The sequence below is a fragment of the Anneissia japonica genome, unplaced genomic scaffold (assembly GCF_011630105.1).
Source record: "Anneissia japonica isolate Jap-2015-1 unplaced genomic scaffold, ASM1163010v1 scaffold987_len1640505_cov201, whole genome shotgun sequence".
NCBI classification, from domain to species: Eukaryota; Metazoa; Echinodermata; class Crinoidea; order Comatulida; family Comatulidae; genus Anneissia; species Anneissia japonica.
In genome coordinates, this window is record NW_022714175.1 from 872408 (window position 1) to 884799 (window position 12392).

A 12392-nucleotide genomic window follows, 5' to 3' on the forward strand; every position below is an offset into this window, starting at 1 on the left:
TTTATGTATATATAAATATATATATATATATATATATATATATATATATATAAGTATATATATATAGGCCTATATATAGATATATAATCAGTCATTGCCTGATTAAGATCTGTTGGTAACGGATTGAAACGTCACAAACAGTACGTATATTTTATGGTTCACATATTATTTTTGTTTGAAAATTAAGTTGCTTGCTTGTCAGTATTTTGGTGGTAAACTTCAACCTAATTATTATTTAAATGTTGCGTTTAATAGTGTCTCTAATTGTTGATGGTTTTAAAAATGTACAACTTCTGGTTGAACTTTGTGGATGATGTTTTTGTAAGAAATTATAGGTTAAGCGATCTTTGACATACGAGCTAATTACTTCCCTTGACGGTATAGAGTTGTAATCGTTTGTTAAAATATGTTGTCTACAATTCTTGTGCGTTTTATAATTGCTGAGTTGAAATAATAAAATATTACACACCTAGTAAAATAGAGAACTGTAATTTGAGAAGTTTAGGTATACGTGCTCGAAGATTATAAGGATTTTTTCAGGATTTAGTCTGCCTTGTAATTGTTTTATTGTATTGTTAAATGATGTTATGTTTGAGTACCACGATATATCATCCCATAATGTGTTTTTACTTCTTCTGGCAAGTTGGAATATCTATCAGAACCAGTACAGTTCCTCATTTGTATATGTTATCAAGCTGTAATCTATGTAGATGCGGTGTATCTAGCCCCCACCTCCCCACGCCAATATATGATGCTGATAACATCACCTTGTAAATTACAGTATAATTAACAGTGAAATAAATTCTTCAATGCGTATTACCTTTTTGCTTGAACAAGATCCTATTCTCCTTTTATATGCACCTCAGGTATTTGTGTAAGTGTAAACAATGTTAGACCTTTCCAATAAACAACACAGATAGAAGCTACATATCTAAAAATATTGATAATTTTATTTCTTGTTCCTGGAAAAACCATCATCAGTATAAAAAGAATCCCTAATACTTTTTTTTTTTTTAAATTTTATTTCTTGGGTAAATAACTGTAAATCTCTCATTGCCATAATTGTACAGCATAATTACACTTATTAAATGTATATCCTCTAAAAAACATTTTCCAATGGGTACACTTCTTATGTGTTTGCAAATCATTTCAAAACATAAACATTTTGCAGTATGCACATGTAATTTATGTAAAGAGCCGTTTTTTTATTGTGTTCCATGTCGAACTGACCGATCCCTTTGTACCCATTAAAACGTAATAAACTTAGCTAATTTACATATATGTTGCAATTTTGAAAGCGCTATTAATTATTCCTATAAGGCAATCTGATGTATTAACTTAAGTAAGAACAATTCTAAGTAGTAATAATTATTATAAGGCAACTTCAATCAATATTTCAAAATGTTAAACGATATATAATGGAAGCTACAGCAAAATGAAACATATAATGTTACAAGTCAAGTACTGCACTTTATTCAAAGAAAATACATTATATAATTGAACTTAATCTCTCATTATGTATATTTCTGGCCATTTACAGTGGTAACTCTATGATATATATATTTAGCTCTAACCACTTCCAGCAGGGTCGCCAGTCTCGGGCAAGTAAATTCCTGGTTGGGTCAACTGGTGCCCAAAAGAAACTAAGAAACATTGAGCTGTTCTGAATTGGATTGGATTATGATCAAGGAATTAAAATATTGTTTTTGGCTCAGCAAGTTGTGGGTTAGCATGCTCAAAAAAAGATTGAGCCTCCCCCCTTGTAAATTGATGAACCCCCAATACCACATGTGACAATCTCAAAAACAATTAAAAAGTTCATTAAAACATAGTATTTCTCATTAGAAAGGATAAAAAAAATTAAATAATGTTTTCATTGAACTATAGACTCTTGCTATAAAAGTCCTTCAACTGATGACAATTCAATTTTAAGGGTGGTTTATGCAAATAATATAGAAACAGTGTTGCTTTTGCATATGTTAATTGGCAAGAAAAACATTTTCTTGTTCTAATTTTTAATTGACAATCTAATAACTTAATTATATGTACAAAGTCAGCAATCAAGCTGTACTGTTTGTAGAGACTCCCTCTCATTTTATGTAATGTATAACATTCAGTGGCGTAGCTAAGCGTAGTATAGTCTTTGTTCAGACACAACGAGTTACACGGCGTAGCGAACACCAGTATTAACGCGCAATCATACAATAATCCACCAACAGACCCTAGATTAGCGTACGCCACTGATTTATGACAGTCATGCTTCAATGATTTTGAACTCAGCCAGGATTTGACCAATCACAATAAGCCTTGATGTAAACAGGAAATAAAATGCATGATTATGAATAGCAATATTTTGCAATGACAATACAATTATGTATATTTTGTGTACACCTTATACTGAATTGTCATGATTTTCACTTAAGCCTTCAATACTAGCAAATAAAAAACAAAAAGACTATGCAATATTAGGTTAAATATTGATTCTATATTGCACATCTAACAATATCTAACAATTTTGTTATTTTCCACAGATAAACAATTTCTATATGGTTTACTGATACACTAAACAATTAAAAAAATTTTTACGGTTAATACAAGTACAAAAAAAACATGCAAATAAGACTGATAATCACAAATATGAAATAATAACAATTACTTTAAAGATAAAGACATAAAATTAAAAATAATTATATGAAAATTTCAGGCATATATTAAACATATTATGAGAATGGATGAAAGTAACTAAACTATCAAAAAATCTACTACTGTTATCCATGTCTTCAATTTCCCCCATCATTGTTTTTCAAAATGCATCAGTATTACTTAGGCAAGGCATCAATCAATCAATCGTTCCATTTTCATGGCCCCATTCCAACAGTCGTTGCTCATGGTGCCGTTCCAAAAAAGATTTTTTTAAAAAGGCATGTATATGACACGCACAATAACAAAAATGTATCCATTGAAGTTTTGAATTTTATTTTACCAAAAACAAATAGAAAGCTGTTCGACAGGGAGTCAATTTACGGCAACAGGTAACAGACCCAAATTATTTTTGTATGTTTGGAAACTGAGGATGTATTTTGTTCTGTTGCTAGAGAAATGGCTATTGTCCCACCAATCAAACACGTTCTGTTATCTATCAATCATCTCATTTGATAAAAGCAAGTCCATCTGGAATTTTATCCGCTAATCAATTAATATTACAATCCTCCTGAATACTTAACAGCCAATCACACTCTTAGAATACAATTCACCTGGACTGATTTCAGCCAATCATCTTCTTAGATTACAATCCACCAGGACTTTCTCCTTCTTCTATTGGTTGATAATAATTTGACCCATTAATCTATAAAAAATAAATCAACAGAAGTTAGAATTATTAATAATTTACATACTACTAAGTGACAAGAAAATACATACATAAAGAAATTTTGCCCAACCTGAACCACTTTTAATCATTTCTGAATATTTCATGGGTCGTAAAATCTATACACAATTGTACATTGGGTTAATATGCCCTGGAATATGTAAAATCTATACATGAATGTACATTGGATTAATGTGATGTCACTGGTTGTGTCATGAATATTCATAACCTACCTTCATGTCATGCTCTAGGACAAATGGTGGAATGTCTAGCTGGTCTGGGTTGATATTGTGGTAGAGAAAGTGAACTCCTGGTAGACTGTGTATTTTATCCTTAATGCCAGATGCCGTAAATGTCGTAAAATACCATGTGACAAGCTGATAAAATAAAAAAGACACATGTTAAAGTGGCATTCTGACTGGAATATTCATACAATGCACAAGTTCACTTAAAGGGGCATTGTACATTCACATATTAACAGGCACATCTATATAAATGAAATTATCCAGTGACAGGAAGAAAAAAAAACTTCACACAAATTCTATAAATGTTTTTGTAGTGAGTAAAGTTGACTGACCTTTGACCAAAATGTTGGGTGAACTATATAAAATGCTTTCAGGTGTTTTCGATACCGGCTGTCCACTAACTGGTATACCTGTCGCAACCAGCTCATTTCTGGCTGGTTCTCTGATGTGCTTTGTGTATGGAAATAAACTACTATATAATCTTTACTAACAATTGGATCCAGAACATGGATTAGATACAATAGCACCTGAAAAATGAAAACAAATTAAAAAATAAAATAACCACATAAAATTCTATATAAAAAGATAAAATTTATGATATAATAATAATAATAATACACAAATCTATGATATATCATAGATTTGTGTATTATTATTATTATATCATAATAATATAATAATAATAACAATAATAATAATACGCAAATCTATGATATATCAGGCATGAAACTGTATCAAAAGATCAATAATACAGGTCTCCCTATAATTAAAGACCCCTCCAATCATAGACCACCTCCAATTAAAGACCACTTTTCTGTGGTCCCAAATAAAAAAAATGTATATTATCGATATTCTAATTAGAGACCAAAGCTGCAAATGACCATGGAAACCCTAGTCACAAAAGCTGTCTCTAATTGGAGGAAGACCTGTACCTATATATATATTGTTTTTGTTAACACTTTGTCAGGCCTTGATTGATCTCTGACAGAAATCAAGATAGCATGTCATTATTACGCTAATAACTACCTTATCTCGGTCAATATTTCCTGCAGGGAAATTCTTTCCAATGGTAATGACAATTGGACGGCCAAAAATATCCACTCCAGTTTGGTAGATGAATCGATAACTAGCTAACTCAGATAAATCGTCACTGCGAGCTTTACGTAACAAACGTTCATATCTGCAAACGAAGAGTGAAAACAAAATTGTTGACAGCAAAAGATTACATATTAGTTTTATTTTCAGTCAGCCATCAGAGAATTGTTCATTGTATTAATATGTTTGATCTGTTTTTTTTGCATGTATATATACAGGGCAGAACAATACTGATAACAGAAGTATTGAAGTAGCAATAACAATTATATAAAGTGAGTGGCACAGTGTGTATGGCGTGTATGAATAGAAATGAGCACTTAATGATGAACACTAAATTTAAGAAATAAAGCTCTCACCACAATTACCAAGTTTTTGTGACAAATACTGCAATTTGCCTACCGTATAACACGACCCCCAAGACGATTTTTGTATGTTGGGCGTATAAGGTGACCCACCTGTTTTACATTCGGAATTCTTTAGGGTTTTGATACTGCATGTAGCTGGCTAAAAACGGAGCCAAATGTAGCGCTAATCTTCCAAATAATACCATTTGTTATGGGCTTTTAATTGTTCATCAAAATCTTATTTCCCCACATTTAAAGTTGATTCACACTAGCAGATAGTAGTCTCATTTCAGTAGTAAATATGTGTGTTACGGACGATCTGGACGTAAGACGAACATGATTTTAAAAACAAAATCTTGTATATGTTGGGCGTATCTTAATTTGCATTTTATTTTACAAGATATACTGCATTTTGGTATAATATGACATCACTATTATGCCCATATATGGACCATTGAAATAGTTTAATTATGTAATTAATTTACCTTCTTCTCTGATCAGCTGCAGTCTCCTCGACGCCTTGTGACCTTTCACGTGACCTTTCACCTAGTTTACGAGCTGAATCAGGGTCTCTTTCCATCGCAGCAAATGCATGTTTACCCACATTCATATCATCTATATCTATATCAAAGCTCTCCTCAAAATCATCTCCATTTTCTACAATTTAACCAAATATAAAAATTGTTTTTAAGAGGTTAAAAAAATATATAATACTATTTTAAATAAATGTAAACACAAATATTTTGCATTCAGTCCTCATCAAGAACATATGTGCCAAAGACAAGCCAAACTAGTCGCTTGTCACAAAAGTTAGAACCATTTAACTCCAACTTTTCACTGTGAAGTTACAGGCGTTTAAACATACAGCTGTTTAAAGAACAGTATTGAGAAATCAGCCTTCAAAATTTACGATTTCGGCCTTTTCTCGGGGCAGAGACCATTCCACCAAATCGTTAAAGGATGTTGTTTTAACATCGAAAATGGGAAAAATAACAACATGGCATGTTATATAGATATATAAAGTTTAATTTGTGCAATGACATAGACTTCGAAAAAATATTGAACATTCGAAGATGTTTTGGCCATTATGTCAAAAACACAATTTGGGAGGAGTGACTGGTTTAGCTTGTCTTCGCCACATATAATATTACAGTTTGTTATACATAAAAATTCTGATTTCTTTTTCAATTATTAAGTTAGCTTGCATTAATCCCTATTTTGTAGTTTAAAACCTGATTTAACTGTGTATAAATTGTTTATATCATTATGTGTGTTTTGATGGTCAAATATAATAAGAGAAATTTTTAATTTAAAACATTCATAAGTCCACACATACCAACATTAGTCCTTGTTGGTTTTTCCATGATACGTATTTTCCTCTCTGGAATAACTGGCTCTCCATATTCATTCCCAACATTCTCCGGTAGCAAATCGCATGCCCAGCTTTCTTCATCTTCATTCCGTGGGAAGTAAAGTGGTAGCAGTTCCACATACGAATCCTGGAAAAACATTGTCTTGATTTTTAGAAACAGTGGGAAAGCAAGGATTATAAAAATACTAAATTTTGAATATATGGAAGCATGTGTTATTGTACTCAAATAGTTAAGAACAGCTGCTATCTAACTTTAGTACATTATAAAATAGACATTAATTTTATATGGACACAATATCAGACAATATTTGGAGCTCTTTCCTACCTAACGTGATCTGAAACGTAACATTGATGTCCTTCCCCCACTTTCCCCCCCAAAATACAACATCTCTTCAAGGATGCTTTCTGATATTGAATAACGTATACTATAAATGTGATCTTAATTAAAATCTGTAGTTGTTATTCAAAGCATATGCATATCATTCAGTTTGTGGACAATTGGTGCTATACAATTTATCATACCTTCATCATTAATTATCATAACCATTCTGAGTATCAATATAAGTAAGGAAAATACATGCACTTGACAATCCATCCTATACTTTAATTTCTTTAACAAAAAACTGTTGTATGCCCATATATAGTCTTGATGTGCCTATATATGGTCATGATATGATGTCATCATGACCATATTTAGGCATTCACACTAGTACTTATATACTTGGCTTACCTCATTCATACCGCTGATAACAAAGATTATTCTCTCCACTTCTTCTCCATGAAATTCAAGGAATCGTCTCACAGTTCCTGAAAAAGTATGTGCTGAAATTATGATCCTTATTCTATTGAGTGTAGTAGGCTTTGAAGAAATGGAAGTGGAAATATTGCTTAGAAAAATATAGAAGTAAACAAAACAATCTACAATGCATTTATCTATTTTTTTTAAAATCAATTTTTGTTTACATACTTATAGCAATGTGAGCACCCTCTTCTGGTGGATATCCTCGCTTGAGAGAATGGATGGCTGTCATAGCTAGACTTGTCACATGGTTCTCTCTGCAATGTAATCGATATATTTAAAAAAGAATAATCATATGATGATTGTTCAACTAATACATGAAATCAGATAGCAAAGTAATGAAGTGGAACAGTGATAGGTACAGTGTATCCTATGTACACTATTTAAAATTTGTCTATTCTTATTTAATCCTAATATTTGTCAGGTCAAAATTTTTTTTTTTTTAAATTATATAGTGATGCAAATTAATCTTTTAAGAACATTTCCCAGAAAAAAAATGATATGCATACAGTATGTTAGGGAGTTATGAATTTTAAAAAAATATGATATCAGGAAATGAGCCTCAAAGCTTATCATATTTTTGTTAAATACACCACTGATTTAGGCTGTTTATTATCACTTTAATATGTGTACTGATACCAAATTGGAATTGTGAAGGCGTATTAACTATTAAGGATTGTTGGTGTTCCTATTGATTTTGATTCAGATGTTCATTGGTCACATGATGTAAACCCAGGCAATAACATAAAAGGAAATCATGTATGCTTGCAGTAAAAGTTTAATATTTCCTTGATCTGGTATCAAATCCTTTTCCTTTGGTTTCTACAGATTATACTTAATGCAACAATGACTGACCTGACATCAATGCAATAAATAATACATCAAATGATTTTGATAGTAATGTTGGTGTGTAGAAACTACTAATTAAAGATGGCAGCTCAGTAATTTGGTACAGTATTCAAATGGTAATGGGAAGATCTCATTTGAATTTTAATGGGGACAAAATATTTCTTTAATAAATGCATTATCGTCTTTAAAGCACAGAGAATATCAATTATGTTAACTTTCCTGTAAATTCTTGAGTTAGGAAGAAATAATTTACTGAAAAATTAAAGTATTTTAATACTTCACTTACTTGCTTATCATGAGTACATTTCTATAGCAATTATAGAGGGCACTTTCTGCAGCAGTTTTGTAGCGAATATTGAACCTTGGACCAACTGTGTGAATAATATACCGAGCAGGTAGATGGTACCCTTTGGTTATCTTGGCATCTCCTGTCCTACAACCTAGGAGCAAAAAAAAATTATGTTGATCAATCAGAAAACATTGCTATGTGGTACAGTATATTAAAGGCTGTGAGCACATTCCAATAATTTTCCATGTTTGTTGATAGGGTATTATGGGTAATCATGTGTGTGTATTATTATTATTATTATTATTATTATTATCATCATTATTATTATTAGGGCTACATGGTGAAAGTTTCTACTTGCTTTGTATGCCTTTTTTCCAATTCCTTATGATTTAATCATTATTTATTATAATTGTTATATTTGAATTATTAATGTTTTATAATGTATGTATGGAATCGGACTTGTCTATTGCATGGCACTTTAATTTATGGTCTTTATCTCCTTCACACCCCCTATCAAACCACATGGGGTGGATGCCTTGATGTTTTCATGCCAACCTGTAAATGATTACATTTTTGTTTAAATTTAAATATTACATTTACCTTTTAATTGTTGATGTAATTCCCTCTGTAAATCTGGACCTGCCTTGGCAAATATTTCTTCGCTGATTGGGTTTTTGTCATTTAGTGTTTCATTTGTTGAGTTGACTATTGCAATAGTGTCCAGCTGGCTAATATTCCCTTCCCTGTGACAGAAAGCATTTCACAATTATAAGTGAGGGAACTATGTAAAATATTAGCATTTTTTTATATCAAAAACAGGAAAAGAATTGAACAATATTTGGCTTAGCAAAGAGATTGTTTCACATGAGGGACACATGATTAAAACTTGGCTGTACAGTATATATATTCCAGTAATACTGATATATACAGTATAAGCCTTCTGTACCATTAAAAATGAAACTAATATGTTAATAATGTACATAATCAAAAGAAAGAATTCTTTCAAATGCTTTGTGAAACTCAAAAAATAAGATTTAAAAATTCAGTATCAATAATTCATTCAGTATCAATAATTCATTCAGTATCAATACATACAAAACTAAATGTTAATTGAAAATAGATACTTTCAAGTGTTCTGTGAAACTAAACAATATATATTTTTTTAAGTCAACATATAGTATGTTGTAATGTCGTATTGCCTTTACCTCATACTGTATGAAACCAACTCAGTCAATCCTAATAGAGCATGAGAACAGAATAAGCAACCTTACGACAGAGACCTTTTTTCAACTGGAAAAAATGATGTCAAACTTACCATAGCACAATTTTCTTATTTATATCAGGCCTACAGGGAAACCTTGAGGGTCCTGTACATGTAGATGTATATTTTGGAACATCAGTCTCAGACCAGGCTTCGAGGCCAGACGAGTCAACAGTGTTCATCTGAGCTCCTAATGGATCCATTCTATGGCATGCCTCTCTCAACCGATTACTTTATTATGTTCTTCCAATCAATCCTGCCAACACAAAGGCAAACTGTGTGCTTATTCATTACTAAACTTTAGGTTTGTTTTTTTTTTTACTTATAATGATTGCCACTCTAAAGTTAAGCAACCTTACCTAATAAACTAATTTGAGTAAAGAAAAATGTTTGTTAACTATTAACTTGTTGGCGCCTGCAAAATTCTGGTGAAAATATTTAGTAACAATAATATCATAGCATGCTCTTTGGTTTATTTTTTGTTTCAAATATTTTCGCAAACACAAAGCTACAAAAATTAGAATGAGGTTTACTACAAAATTGAAAATAAACATGAATGTCCAAAGACATTATTGCACATGGTTCCTCCTGGTGGCAAGGTCAGGAACTGAGGTGGACCAGGACTCCAACTCTAGAGCTGGGGACTCCGTTTCCTGTGAGCGTTAGAGAACGCTGTCTGCTGATTGTCGGTGGCAGTGTACAGTAAACAGGTCATAATTAAAAAAGGTTTGCTGCCTGCCCGCCATGGTGTTATGTTCTGAGTAGAAACTCGTCAACTGACCACCGCTGTGCGCAATGAGTGTCCGTGTTTATTTACTGTACTTTTCTTGAAGCTCGACAAAAAAGATTGTTAAAAACTGCTAAAGAAAGGCAAAACAAAATACACGAATATACGTTCAGGTACATTTAATTCAAACTGGCTACATACAAAGTTTTTTTTTCAATTCACTACGAAAAAGTTTTAAAGTAAACAGTAAGCCTACTGTTTTTTTAGGCTGGCTGCCCCAGCAGGGTTTTGTTTTTTGTGGTTTTTTTTCTCAATAAATCTAACACTTTGGAATTAAACAGGTGCACTAATGTTATTTCTGGTAAATATTTTTTTGGTAAACTGTTTATTTCAGGTTGGCAACACCCAATATGATTTTCGAAGAACGTAGCACCTTGCAAAAACTGACAATATAAAACTATTATATAAAACTATTGAATTCACAACACAGGGACCACCAACTATTTTTCTGGGGCCGAGTTGGTTTTGGTCCGAGTTTGTTTGGGCCAATTTGGTTTTGGGCCGAAGTGACCAGCATTCTTAGTAAGTAAGTAGGCTGGCCTAGCTAGTGCCTAGGCTAGCCTGCACTAACTACAGTAGAAAAATGTCGAGGGTTTCCAGCCAACGCATATTTATCCAAACACTAGCTAATTAGTAAGAGGAAAAACAAGAATATCCATTTCATAAAAACCTTCAATACGTTTTGAAAAAAAATATGTTCTCACCTCTGTATGAAAGCAAACTCAACCAGCAAGCCCTATTTCCTTGTGAAATCAGTCTATTTCGGAGGCTAAGCATCTACGCCTAGCAAAATATACTTTGTTGACGGCAAGGTTTCATATCGCTGCGCTTCGCTTTCAGCCGCTGCAATCACAAGTTCAACTCGCTCCAGTCACGTCTCTGCATGTGACCTAAAGAACGCCCTCATTAATAGCTCTTATGGAACGCCGTTACTGCCTTTGGTGGCTCTTTTCCGTTCGAACGTAATGTAAAAAGCACCGAACGTAATGTAAAAGCACCGAACGTAATGTAAAAGGGCCGAATAGCAAATGCGCCGAACGGAAAAGAGCCACCAAAGGCAGTAACGGCGTTCCATAAGCTCTATGTTTTTTTTCACTCGCACGTGAGGCCCGCCCTCAATCATTCGTCTCCGTTTGTGTCAAAGATCTTATAAACACAAGATAGCGTTCTCCGCGATTTACGCGTGCAAATTCTGTAATAAGGCATGAATGGCGCCCTCTTGCTAAATTGGAAACTTTTGACCCTTGACCGCTCTGATCTGACCATACAGTACACCGCCTGTGAACAGCAGAACAGGAACCATCTCAGATCCATGGCAACAGATAGGACGCCCTCTTCCAAAGCTTATTACTTTTTCTCTTCGGTAATAGCGTATGAATGACGCCCTCTTGCTAAATGGGAAACTTTTGAACCTTGACCGACGCTTCTATTTGTTACGCGTAAATCGCGGAGAACGCTATCTTGTGTTTATAAGATCTTTGGTTTGTGTACTTTTTATTATAGGTTAGGCATTTAGGCTAGAGGCCTGAGCTAGCTTACAAACAAGAAATAATTTTATTTCGTAAGTCTTTTTCATTTGTCTGTAAAATGTGTCCTATACGTAGAAGTTGGTGTTGAGCATATGACCTGAGACCTATGCTAAATAAAAATGTTGCGCCTAGCTAGCTAGGCCTAGACCAGGTTTACGCTATGCTGGTTAGAACTTTAGGCCTAGGGCCTAGGCCTAGACTCTACCAACCAGGGAGATGTAATAAGGACGGTTAGGCTAGGCCTTGGCCGGTAGGTGTGGAATGCATAGGCTAGTCTAACCTAGGTCCCTGAGGGCCTAGGCTAGATAGGCTAGGCAGGCTCGCCTAGTTACTAGAACTAGAGTAGGCTAACTACTAGATAGGCTAGGTAGGCCTACTAGGCCTACTCAATCATAGGCCCGTGGCCGGTCCAAAAGTAAGACCTGTAGGGCACCAATTTTTATTCAGTGTCATAT

The 12392-nt window shown here is 33.4% G+C and overlaps 2 protein-coding genes across 2 annotated transcripts in view; one reads left to right on the forward strand and one right to left on the reverse strand.

Annotated features, from left to right (window-relative positions):
• Window positions 1-930: 930 nt before the first annotated feature.
• LOC117108952 (protein GDAP2 homolog) lies at window positions 931-11303 on the reverse strand. Its single transcript, XM_033251146.1, has 12 exons — window positions 11113-11303; window positions 9676-9877; window positions 8961-9103; window positions 8358-8511; window positions 7391-7479; window positions 7154-7230; window positions 6388-6550; window positions 5537-5708; window positions 4639-4792; window positions 3945-4139; window positions 3601-3744; window positions 931-3346 (listed from the first exon to the last, which is right to left on the reverse strand). The coding sequence occupies exons 2-12, from the start codon at window positions 9822-9824 to the stop codon at window positions 3287-3289; spliced, it is 1500 nt and encodes a 499-aa protein (XP_033107037.1). The 5' UTR covers window positions 9825-9877; window positions 11113-11303; the 3' UTR covers window positions 931-3286.
• Window positions 11304-11889: 586 nt separating this feature from the next.
• LOC117108975 (vacuolar protein sorting-associated protein 18 homolog) overlaps window positions 11890-12392 on the forward strand; it is a 22091-nt gene continuing 21588 nt past the window's right edge. The window contains exon 1 of the mRNA XM_033251181.1: window positions 11890-11969. The gene's annotated coding sequence lies outside the window, so the exon portion shown is untranslated. The remainder of the gene's footprint in view (window positions 11970-12392) is intronic.

Bases quoted from the DNA above. Each gene is read 5' to 3' on its own strand.
- LOC117108952 (XM_033251146.1), bottom strand. From the start codon at position 9,824: ATGGATCCATTAGGAGCTCAGATGAACACTGTTGACTCGTCTGGCCTC. The intron at 4,793-5,536 runs GTAAATTAATTA...CTTCGTTTGCAG, and splicing joins GCAGCTGATCAGAGAAGAAG to ATATGAACGTTTGTTACGTA. The intron at 4,140-4,638 runs GTAGTTATTAGC...TTCATTTTTCAG, and splicing joins GAAATATTGACCGAGATAAG to GTGCTATTGTATCTAATCCA.